This window comes from Pyrus communis, chromosome 8 (genome assembly GCF_041283825.1).
Source record: "Pyrus communis isolate YQ-2024b chromosome 8, ASM4128382v1, whole genome shotgun sequence".
NCBI lineage: Eukaryota > Viridiplantae > Streptophyta > Magnoliopsida > Rosales > Rosaceae > Pyrus > Pyrus communis.
This window is the reverse complement of record NC_142572.1, coordinates 17,661,052-17,673,908: the sequence shown is the minus strand read 5'-3', so window position 1 is coordinate 17,673,908 and position 12,857 is coordinate 17,661,052. Positions and strand designations below refer to the sequence as shown.

At 35.6% G+C, this 12,857-nt stretch overlaps 1 protein-coding gene across 1 annotated transcript; it reads left to right on the top strand.

Annotated features, from left to right (window-relative positions):
- The first annotated feature begins 1,053 nt into the window (after positions 1-1,053).
- Positions 1,054-3,701, top strand: LOC137718670 (putative cyclin-A3-1). Its single transcript, XM_068458219.2, has 8 exons — positions 1,054-1,528; positions 2,017-2,249; positions 2,339-2,414; positions 2,519-2,595; positions 2,709-2,742; positions 2,834-2,983; positions 3,064-3,198; positions 3,291-3,701. The coding sequence occupies exons 1-8, from the start codon at positions 1,229-1,231 to the stop codon at positions 3,360-3,362; spliced, it is 1,077 nt and encodes a 358-aa protein (XP_068314320.2). The 5' UTR covers positions 1,054-1,228; the 3' UTR covers positions 3,363-3,701.
- Positions 3,702-12,857: the final 9,156 nt, after the last annotated feature.

Here is a 12,857-nt window from a genome sequence, read left to right as displayed (position 1 = left end):
CGTGTGGGTTGTTTCATGGCGCTGTACTCGGAGAAGGGAGTTTATGGATGTGGCTTCAACTTAAGCTATAATGTGGTCTCTTGCTCTACGTCCTTCTAAGGTTGGTCATGACTGAAAAATAAAAAAATTGCGCACAACATGGCAAACAAAGATTTGAGAATAAACTAACAATTAGATTGATCTGACAGTGTATATTATTAGTACAAAATATAATTATGAGAATGTTAAATATAAGATAATGATATATTATTATATTTAAGGCTTGATACATAATGAGTTTTGAGAGAATTTGTAGTGCTATTTAGCAAAATTCAGAGGCAAGTTAAACCCCACACAAATTATTTTCAAACACATGATGGCAGGCTGAGGTGAGAGGCGAAATAAATATATACTATTTTTTTTTTCCAAACTTTAAAATAATATTGGTAAAGTAGAGTATTATTATTATCATTTTTGTTGGGTCTTAATTAATTAATTTATTTTTCAAATGTGGGTCTTTTATTTTTGTTGGAATGGCGAGTCAAAACAAAATAGGATAATGGTTCTTTACTTACAGTTAATGAGTTTTTACCGTTCAAACATCATATGCGAAATTGTTTATTTTCTTAATCATAATCTAAATATCATATAGCAAAAACTTATTTAATTTTGAAATCTTTTACCTACTTATATGCATAAAAAATAAATGAACTGTTCATGAAGATATTGCTTACCAAAATTGTTGATGGGTTTAATACATATAAATGACTAAATGATCTTCAAATTAATTGATTTTTTGCAACTATAATCGTTAAATGATAATAAAGAAAATAAACGATTTTGATTATAATATTGAACAACAAAAATTCGTTAATCATAAATAAATGAACAAGTATTCGTAAGAGAGGACACGAGCATTCTCCAACAGAACATTATCAAATATTAAGAATAATTTGTTTATTAATATTTTGAAAACTCCGATAAGTGTAAAATAAAAAGTAAAAAGAAAAAAATAGCTTGACCCAAATGCCCGAATGAATATTGGAAAAGACACATTCCAAAATTTCAAAAATTGAACCAATATTGAAGCAAAGGGCGAACCGAAACGTTCAGAAGCAGCAGAAACCCAAAGGCGCCAACTTTACTTTTCAAAATGGCGCTCTCATTTTACTCGCTACAAAACTCTCCCCCCTCTTTCTGAACATCTGACCCAAAACCTCGAAACTCACAGATTCGAGCAGAGGCAGCCATGGCGGACAAGGAGAACTGCGTGCGTGTCACGAGGTCGATGAAGCGGAGCGCCGAAGCTGTGACCCCCGAGCGGCCGGCCACCAAGAAACGGGTGGTGCTAGGAGAGCTCACGAATGCTGTTGTTCCGTTGAATAAAAGCTTCGGAGCAGAGAAGCAGATCAAGAAACGCGGCGCCAAAGGCAAGGCGAAAAAATCAGTGCCCGCGAAGGCGGCCCAGGACATTGATGCGTCGTCGGATGACCCCCAACTGTGTGTGCCATATGCTCGTGACATTTATGAGTATCTTCAGAAGCTCGAGGTAAAGGGTTATCGAATTGCAGCTTTCTTTCTTTCGAACTGGAATTTATTGGAAAAATGGGAGTTGGGTTTTTCTTATTTTTGGTTTCTTAATATATCAGTGGTTCTGGTTGCACTGAAATTTGATGTAGGAATAAAGGCTGAAGTTTTCTAGTGATTGGTTTATGTAATTTTTTTATTATTCAAAGATTAAGCTGTTTTCAGGAACTTCTGCAGTATCTGTGTCCTGGGTTTGGTTTGAAGTGGAATTTACTGGAAAATGGGAGGTTTGTTAATTTTTGGGCTTTTTATTTACCAGTGGTTCTTCTGGTTCCTCTGAAACTTGAATTACGGATAAAGGCTGGATCTTTCTTATGATAGTTTATGTACTTTTGATATGCAAAAAGTTTAAGCTTAATTAAGTAAGTTTTGTGGTCTATGTATTTTGGTTTTGATTTGAATTGGAATTTGGGGTATCTGGGCTAATGGTGATGACGGGTTAACGTTCAGGCGGATGAAAATCGCAGACCTTCACCCGATTACATGACAAAGATTCAAAAGGATGTCACTGCTAATATGAGAGGAATCTTAGTGGACTGGTTGGTGGAAGTTGCAGAGGAATATAAACTCCTTTCTGACACTCTTTTCCTCACCGTTATGTATATTGATAAATTCCTGTCTTTGAATGTTCTCAACCGGAAAAGGCTTCAGTTACTCGGTGTTTCTTCAATGCTCATTGCCTCGTAAGTCCACGAATCAACGAAATTTTTAAGTGATGTTTCTTGTTTACATAGATCAAAATTTGTAATCTTATGGTTAATGTGGCAAACAGAAAGTATGAAGAGATCAGCCCTCCGCATGTAGAAAAATTCTGCTACATAACAGATAATACGTATGATAGGGGCGAGGTGAATTTTCGTATATCTATTCCTCATCTTAGATTTTAATGCATCGCATCTCCATTGGTTTTGTAATTGTAGAAATTTAGTTAATACTTGTTCTCATTGTAAAGGTGTTAAAAATGGAGGCTGATGTACTCAAGTCCTTAAATTTCAACTTGGGAAGCCCTACAATAAAAACATTACTAAGGTAAGAAGTCTTGGTACTGTTTTTCTTGGACATATTTTATCAATATGCTATTGAGATGCTGAGTTTGATAGCTTATTGGACTGATTAACGTTCATTCACGTTTTGGTTTGCAGGAGATTCACTAGATTTGCTCAAGAGAGCTACAAAGTAAGCAAAATCTCTTTCTTCTCTCTTTTTCTCTGCTACTTTGGTGTCAGTTCATGTGGGAAGCTAACAAATTGTTTTGTGGTCTTTACAGGATCCTAATCTGCAGTTAGAATTCTTGGGATACTACCTGGCAGAGTTAAGTTTGTTGGATTATGAATGTGTTCGGTTTTTGCCTTCTTTGGTGGCTGCGTCCGTTACATTTCTCGCAAGATTTATGATCCGGCCAAAGGATCATCCTTGGGTAAGAACTTGTTAGAGAACTTTTAACATCATTCAACTCAAAGTATTGAATGCAATTGCTGAGTTGTTTGCTTCTTGCAGACTTTGTCCCTGCAAAGATATTCCGGATATAAACCAGCTGATTTGAAGGAATGCGTTCTTATCATATACGACTTGCATCGTAGTAAAAGAGGAGCGTCTCTACAATCCATAAGACGAAAGTACAAACAGCATAAGGTATATTTAGGCTAAAATTTTAACCCTACTGATTTTGATTTCATTTTCCGCACCATAGGGATGTTCTGAATTGCATTGTTTTCTTGAAACAGTTCAAATGCGTGGCGACTATCTCTTCACCTGCAGAAGTACCAACTAACTATTTCGAAGATCCGAAGGCATGATTGTTTGAGTACAAGAAGACTAGGGTTTAGCTGCAAGATGAATCTGGGAGGCAGTTCTTTGAACTGAAAGTTTGTCAAAATCCGTTCTGGTGCCGCCGCTCATGCTAATCATTGTGATATAATTTTGTAGGGTTTCAACACTCGATGGTTTTGCTTATTTAGTCCCCACTAGGGTTTGAATTTTCTTTGGTCTGTTGGTAGATTATTTGTTAGTGGAGAGAAGTTAGATTAGCAGGTTGATGTTGAATGGGTGTGAAAGCTTGTAATGTTCCTCGTGTTTTCAGTCTGTAGAAAATTAGAAATGTTGTTTATAGATCCCATATCTTTTTTCCTCCTTTAGTTTCACTTGCATTCTGCTTGAAAGATTTGCATTTGGCAATCCAACACAACATTTGGCAATCAAGTTCTAATTCCCCGTGTTTAGATTAGACAATATGAGAAATGTTAGCAACATTCTTAGTTACTTTCTTGTATCAATCTTCTTACTTTTCTGATCCTATGTGTACTCTACTAGCCAACAGGATCCTCTTCGGATCCTTTTGGAGAAGATTTTAAGAATCTGTAAATTGTGTTTGTTTATCGTATATCATACGGTTTGTTTTTATCAGATATTGTTTGTATTTATTTTAAATAAAAATATTTAAAATGATTTTGATCGTACGATGTATGATGAACGAATATGATTCACGAATGATCAAGATCCTTATAAAGAGGATTTAGCGAGGATCCGGATTCCTCCATTGGCACTCAAACTAAGTTTTTAATTATATTAAATTCTTTGTTAGTATAATTAAAATTTAGTTTGTCAAACAGAAAGTAATTAAACTTTTGGCTTTGCGTTTTAGTGGAATACATGTGCCATGAGTACAAGCGAGGGTTGACATATTTCTTAAATAAATAACGGTCAAGTTGAAAGTGTTTTTAAAATAATTGAAAACATTTTTAGTGAAATTGTTTTTGGGTTTCAAAAGCTATTTCCAAGAAGCATTTCAAGTGTTTTTCCAGTATTCACTTGTATCTTTACTAAGAGTTGATTCCAAAAACACTTTCAAATGAGCTCAATGTTAATGTTATTTGTTCTTAAAATAGGATTCCACACTTAAATCGTTAATTAATATTATTATGTGACACAAATAAATCATCCGTTTCAATATCATATTAAAAGCATACAATCAATAAATAATTGGTAATCTGTTTAAGAAGTTATACATTGAGATATAAACTTGGAATATTTTGGGAGTTTTATTGCTCGCCACCGCAAATTATGGTGTATGTTCATCAGACACATCTGTCACGTGTCTTTACTACCAACTATGGTTATTTTTAATATTAAATGTATATTTTCCGATTTTGAAAAAAAAATAACTAATATTAAGTGAAGGACACATAGAAGATAAAAGTTGTACGGTGAATATACACTATAGTTATAGTGTTGAGCAAAAATGCTCCCAATATGCTATGTTATAACCCCATGTCCCAAAAAATTTGATCCAGATACATAGCCAGTCCTACACCTTGGTTGATACTTAGAGCATTCCCAGTGAGGGGCTCTATATGGAGTTGAAAAAGTAGTGGATATAGCCCATTTTAAAGCTCCGAGGAATCTTTGGGGTTTTATAAAAAAATCTCTCCCAATGAGGGGCTATTTCTTTCGAGCTCTATATGGGACTATATATATTTACTTATGTAGTAATTTGATTATGCGATATATATAATTTTTTTGTTTACTTTTCTTAAGTTGATTTTTGGGCGTGCTATCTTTTTCTTTTTTTTTAAAAAATTTATTTGTTATTTTTATTTTTTTTAATGAACCTTTCAACCTGAAAAAGTTCAAATTGTCACAAAGATTTTATCACTTATGAATCGTCCGTTGAATTAGATTCTCTTATCTCAATCTCATCCGTTGAAAAATACAAACCTCCACTTCGCCCTCTGATTTGATTTTCAAGTACAATACAACAATTTACCTAGCACTAATTGGTAAATTAGAAAGATAAAATTGTGAAAAAAATTATTTGAAAATTTCACCCACTAATGCCCATGAACGTTAAATCAATTTGAAATTTTAATTCTTATGGAATTTAAAACAATCATTAATTAGCCAAATTGCAAGAAAAATATGTAAGAAAAAAGAATTAAAGGAGAGTATAAGTGTATTTGCAAGTGAGGAGAGAGTGATGAAATTTTGCACACATGGGTTGCTACGTTTTTTGTGGGATCCATTGTTTTTTTTAAAGCTAGATGTAGCCCAATTTTAAGCTACCCAAGAAAAGAAGCCCAAGTGGTGAATCTAGCCCCATTTTCCAGCTCATTGTTGATGAAATTTCTCACTAAGGCTTGAAATGTAGTAGTCTCGTGGAAGATAAAGCCTCCATTGGAGATGCTCTCTTACTGGCTGTGCAGAGAAAAATAGCCATTGGGCCTCCAGTGTGTGAAAGTATGACCTTTTTTCAACTGTAAGTAATAAAAACAACCATTGGGCGTCCAGCTTATTCAGTGCTAAGGCCCTTGTTAGTTATGTAACATCAATGTACTAAAATTGGCCGACTAGGCCATTTGAGATCATCTAAGCACTACGCGATTGATCAGCGTAATGATTAATTTTTTGATGTTTAAAAAATAAGAAAGGAGTTTAAACTCACCTAATCACCCATCTAGCTTGTCTAGACTAGCTTGATTCCTCTAAGTTGACTTAAGCATGCTAGGTGGGTTTAGACGGTTTGGATGATTTTGTGACTTTTTATTTTATTTTATTTTTTATATCACTTAATTTTTTTTAATTCATTATCTCAATATAATTATGTTTTCTTTTATAATCTTGATTATGTTACCGTTGAGCCGCGATAGCCGGCGTGGCCTTTTGGTTGGATTGAGCTTTATGAACTTTTTACAGTTGGCCAAACTTAAAGTAAGAAGACTTAGGGCTGGTTTGGTATTGTTGTGCTTTGAAAAAACACTGCTTTTGCTGTATTGTGAGAATAAGTAGCTCTGAAATAAAGCAGCAGAGTGTTTGGTTAACTTTTTTCTAAAAGTGCTTTTGGAAAAAAAAAAAAAACAGTATTATAGTATTTGGTAAACTTTTATGTAAAACAACTGTGACTGTGTGAAATGACCAAAAAGAGTATAATATTTGATGTGCCATTAATTTAATTTTCTTAACAAATAAAGGTGAATTACTAAATATACTTTTTTTTTTTTTCAAAGCACAGCAATACCAAACTAGCCCTTCAATAGCACTTATGAACAAAAATGGTTTCTAAAAAAGCAAAATCCCACACCAAACTGAAACCTATCTTGTTATCCAGCATTTCATACTATGCTCTTTTTTGCTTAACTACTTAGCATAAACACTTCAGTTCAAGGTTCAAATAAAAAACCTCAAATGGGATGTACCTAATGTAACAAAATTAACTTTAATGAATCTCAAGATGCCATGCATCAAGTCACAACGGAGATCACCTTACACATATGGTAGAATCTAAGCATTTGGAAACTTAGCAACACAACATTGTCAAAGAAAATTGAGAATTTCATTAAGAGAAAAGAAAGGGCAAGTCTCAACACAAAACACTACACTCAACATAGAGGTATCATCCTACTCTCCTTCACTGACCACCAGACATCGTCTTGATAATATCTGAATCACCTGAAGATAATACCAAATGACAAAGTTAGCCAAATCAATTTTTCACAGGTCGGCAAACAAATTGCTTAGAATGATACGAAAACTATGGAGTACGTACATCAATGATGCTAAGGCAAGACACCCGGAAGTACTTTCCACATGTTGTACTGAGCACAGCATTGTCAGAAAACATAACAAATGGTAAGCCAGAAGAAAAATACAGGTATAGTAGGCAAACTAATTCTCATTTTATTAAAATAAAATGAATAAAAGTATAAGACTCGGGATTCTGCAGCATATATGATCATACTTATGTTATACATGGGAGCACGAAGAAAGACCCAAAATACTAATCACTAAAGGGCATTCCTATTCCATACAGGATACAGAACTAGAAAATAAATATTGGGAAGCCTTACAAGATTTAACTTTAATTATCCTCAATGGTTGCTGCTGCGGTCTCTATGGGTGTTGGAATTGCAACTGAAGGAATGCCGTATGTATGATGGCTTGGGAATAATAGTTAGCATATTGTTCCTAGTGTTGGTGACTACAAGCGGTCTCTGCAATTTAAAGAACTGGACAAGGAGAGGAAAAACACAATGGTTCAGGTGACTACAAGCAGTCTCTACGATGAGCCTTTGCCTGTACATATCAGATGCGGCAAATGGATCACAAAGTATTGAGAATCTCACTCTTGCCTCTTCACAACCTTTCACCCAGTCAACTCAAATGTTGAATTTTGAATGATATCTTCTTTGTATTACCAAGAATGACATGCGGATTACAAGGGAGGAAGATATATTTAAGGAGATGACAGCACCCCATACTTACAAAATCCTAAACAAATCTCCACTTACAAAATGATGGACTCAAGGAATAAACAATAACACCACTTACAAAATCCTAGCTAGTAAACACAGATAGAATACATAATCGTAGTAAACGATACAGGCACAGATAGTACGGATCTGCATCATTTTTGGATGACTGTCATGATAAAAAATATATATATAAATCGACTAAAGGAACCAAATCTAACCATATTTTTCTACAAATAAACAAAAATAGACAAATAAAATTAGCAGAAATCATGAAAAAAACGAAAAAAAGGATATTAATCAGCCTAAACCAAAAACTGTGAACCAAAAACTCAAACCTAGTACTAATTAAAAAGAATAACATAAATGAAGAATTCAGAAAAAAAAATATAAAACACGATAGCAGATGGAGTGAGAGAGATAAGATACGAGCACTGATCAGGAGGTTGGAGTTTCAGAAGAGACTGCGAGAGCTTGAAGAAGACGATGAAACGGCATCGTAGAGGGGTGTGCTGAATTGCAAGAGACGAGGGAACGATGCAGGACAAATCAGAAGCAGAGTTCACAAATTAGAAGCAGAGCAAAGCTTTGTCCTTTCTTATATACCTAAACCCTAAGATAAATCAGAAGCAGACCTTCTAAAAAAAATAATAGAGAAGTAATCAATTTTTCTTACTTCTCTCTTAATTTTTCTTGTTTCCTCCACAAACCCTAATTTTTTCCCGATCCTCCATCCCCAATTTTTTTTTCCCGACACCCATACACTCATCCCTTTGATCTCCCCACCCCTCTTTCACTCTCACTCTCCCATCCCCAAATTTAAAAATCCAAACAAATAAATAAGGAAATTTTAAACAAGAGAAGCTTAACAAAGGAAGGACGCCGAGCCGGAGAACGCAACCTGGAGAACAAGAGAGATCACTGGGATTGAAGTTCTCTGGTTCAGGTTTTGCGAGAGGCGTGCTGAAAGTGTAAGGAAAGGAGGGTAATTTTGGGCTTATTGAAAAATTCATTAAAGATTATACTGTTCACCCGTGTCTTTCTATAAGCTAGTCTTTTGAAGCTGCTTTTTGCAACTTCAGGTTTTGGGCTTATTTTCATCCAAAACTTTGAAATAAAGTTGATGTAGAGTGTTTACCAAACACCAAAAACTCTCTCAACTTTTTTTGATACCCACTTTCTTTAAAATCACCTTAATACCAAACCAGGGCTTATTGCAGCTTTGGCCAACTTGGCATAAGGTTCTTCTTTTTCTTAGTTATTTCTTAAATTTCTTAAGATAGGTGACCAAATAAGTGGAATGACTAATATGTGCTGTATCGTTGTGGTACTTCGTGACGAAGTCCATAGTTATGCTGGAGATTTTGTTTGCAAGATCCTGCACGTCAACCCAAGAGCGATAAAGTTCTTCGCTGCTAGGGAGGGGTGTGGTAGGCGTTGGAGAAATAGAGGTTTCATGTGATGCTTGAAAGTGATGTCCTCTATGTTGTTAACTCGATTGGCAGCCTGCGTGGTGATAAGTCCACGTCTGGTTTAATGGCCGCTGACATAAGGATTGGCTTACACAGTTTAGTTGCTTCTTGTGTTTATCATGTTCCCCGAAACATCAATAAGGATTGGCCCACGCCAGGTTTTGTTTCTTGTTAGTTCGAGGAACCTCCTGATTTTATTCAAGACACTCTCTTAGACGATTGTATGCCCCCTTAATTTCTAATAAATTCCGTATTGTTTCTCTTAAAAAGAAATAGAATGACTATCAAAAGTGGAAACTGGAAATACTTGTTAGGTTTAAAAGGCTAAAAATACAATCTAGTCTAAAAAAGGGTTCTTTGTCCCTAAGATGAAATTGTGATCACATATATATGATTCAAGATTTGTACCACAAACTTACAATGACTTCGTCCTTACAATAGTAGTACTCTTTAAATCCTAAAAGACAAATGATTTTTACATACCTTTTTTGTCTTTTACACACTTGTTTATTTATGTTCCTTATTTCTTGTTATGTATCCAATATAAAGGTTACAAGAAAAGAAAAGAGTACGTAGGAAAAGAAAAATGGCTCGACAAAATTAGTCGTCGTGATAAAAAGATCAAACGCATGTTATGTGACTACTTTGAAATAGAGTAGAGATTGTAGAAACTCATAGTTATGTAAGAGAAAGTTTAGAGGCAGAGAGAGAAAGAATTGTAGTGAGAGAGGGAATTGTAGAGAAAGAAGTTGTTGCACAAAATGATTTCATTATATCTCAACAGAATGTGTACACACCCATATCTAAATAGGTACAATCAGTTATATCCCCAACTATTCTAACCAACACTGTCATAGCTTAGCTAAGCAAAGTTTAATCAGGTACATTATCATTTGATGGTCCTATTATATCCTTAACACACCTCTCAAGCTAAAGTTAGGAGATCTAACTGAAAGCTTAGAAGTTAACTATGCAAATCAATCAGACGACAAAGACATAGTAAAAATATTTGTAAGTTGAAGAGGAGAAGCAAAATGATGCACACTGACTTTGCCACAGAGAACATTTTCTCTGATATAATGATAATCAATCTCCATATGCTTAGTCCAAGCATGGAAGACAAGATCGAAAGCCAGGGCAATTGCACTTTTATTATCACAGAAGATTCCAGGAGTCTTGAGAATGGAAAAGGAAATATCCTGTAAGATTTTACAAACCCAACTAAGTTTTGCAGCTGTATTGGCAAGAAAGCGATACTCAGCCTTAGTGGAGGACCTGGTAATAGTGCATTGCTTCTTTGCACTCTAGGATATGAGATTAGGCCCAAGGAATACAAAATAGCCACTAGTTGATCGTCTGTCCACATGGCATCTTGCCCAATACGTATCAGACCACGCAGTGAGGCATTGAGACCCTTTGGTAAACCATAGACCTGCATCAATGGTACCCTTCAAATATCGAAGTATTTGCTTCACTACCTGCAAGTGAATGATCCTAGGAGCATGCATATACTGACAGACTTGATTCACAGCAAATACCAAGTAAGGTCGTGTCTAAGTTAGATACTGTAAAGTCCCAACAGTTAATCGATAAAATGTAAGATCTGAGGGAAGAGTGACTGAGTGATCCAATTTTGCAGAACCAACAGGAGTAGAGCAAGGCTTGACACCAAGCATATCTGTTTTCTTTAACAAATTAAGTGCATACTTGGACTGATTTAGAAATAACCCCTTCACATACCTGTGAACTTCAATACCCAGAAAGTTGTGAATATCACCCAAATCCTTCACAGGAAACAGAGTTTGTAACTGAGCAATAATAGATTGACATATACTAAGATGAAAGTGATGATAGAATCCTTTTTGACAAACAAACTAGTGTCAGAGTAGGAAGGTAAGATTCCTAACAACAGAACCAGGCCCTAGAAGCTTGTCTTAAACCAAAGAGGAACCTGTTAAGCTTGCAGACATGTTGTGGTTTGGTTGAATCAACAAAACCTGGTGGCTGAATCATATAAACATCATCCTTTAAGGTACTATGCAAGAAGGCATTACTGACATCAAGTTGATGGACAAACCAATCATATGAAATAGTAATGGATAATAGAATTCGTATCGTTGTTGGCTTTGCAACATGATTGAAAGTCAAGTCCCTCTTGCTGATGAAACCCTTTTGCCACTAAACAGGCATTATACCGTTCTATGGAGCCATCAAGCCTATGTTTGACTCTAAACACCCATTTACAGCCAACCAAGTTTAAACTCAGATGAAAATGAACTAAATCTCAAGTACCAGTAGACTGCAAAGCTTGGAATTCTTCCTTTATGGCTGCCATCCAGTTGGGATTCTTTGAGGCTTGCAGAAATGTTGTAGGTGTTAGAGGAAGACAAGCAATGGAATCAATAGAAGCTGGAAAAAAATGTTTTGTGGCAGTGAAGACCTTTGGTTTGTGAATGCCAGCCTTAGCTCTTGTAATCATGGGGTGAGAGTCAATAGGCACATGGGCATGTGCTGAAAGTATTGTAGATTGTGGGATGCTTAAAGAAGTAGATAAGGGAGATGTAGAACTATCAGGTGTTGTAGAGACCTGATTCTGTGATGAACTACTTTGGCTGACAGACTGAGAGTAACTTGTTGCAGAATGAATTGGAATGGTGACAGTAATGGGGGGAGAACTTGAAGATGGGGCAACTGGAGGGGAGTCAAAAACTGAAAACAGGCCAATCTTAAAAGGAAACAGCTGCTCATCAAATGTAACATGCCGGGGGACATAAACCCTATTAGTCATAGGATCAAAACATCTGTAACCACTATGATTGAGACTATACCCCATAAAAATACATAGCTTACTATTTACTTCAAGCTTATGAGAGGAGTAAGGGTGCAACCAGGGATAACAAGCACAACTAAAGGCTTTAAGAGTATGATATCTTGGAGGAGCTTTGAAAAGTTGTTCCCATGGACTAATAAAAGAGGATTGATGATGCAATCTATTGATGAGATAGATAGCTGTTTGAAAGGCCTTGACCCAAAACTTGGTTGCTAACCCACTTTGAGAAAGAAGAGTCCTACCCATTTCAACAATATGCCTATGTTTCCTCTCTACACACCCATTTTGTTCAGGGGTATAAGGACAACTTAGTTGATGGGTTATGCCTTGCTCATTAAGAAAGTTCTGAAAATTCTTGCTTAAAAACTCGTCCCCTGAATCTGACCTTAGACATTGTATCTTACAATAAAAAAGGTTTGAACTTTGAGAACAAAAGTCTTGAAAACTGGGTAGACATCATATTTATAAACCATAGGATATAACCAGTGGTAGTTAGTATAGTCGTTTACCAGAATGAGGTAGTATTTGTAGCCAGTACATGAAGCAATAGGAGAAAGGCCCCAAACATCAGTGTGTAGTAAATGAAAGGGCTTAGTAGAAGTACAAGGCAAAGTAGAAAATGGTAACATACCCTAATTTACACTCAGTACAAATAGAACCTGTATTGATAGAACCAATAATAGGAAGTGGGTTTTTATTGACAATAGTATGCAATACTATACTCGATGGATGGCCGAGTCTTCTATG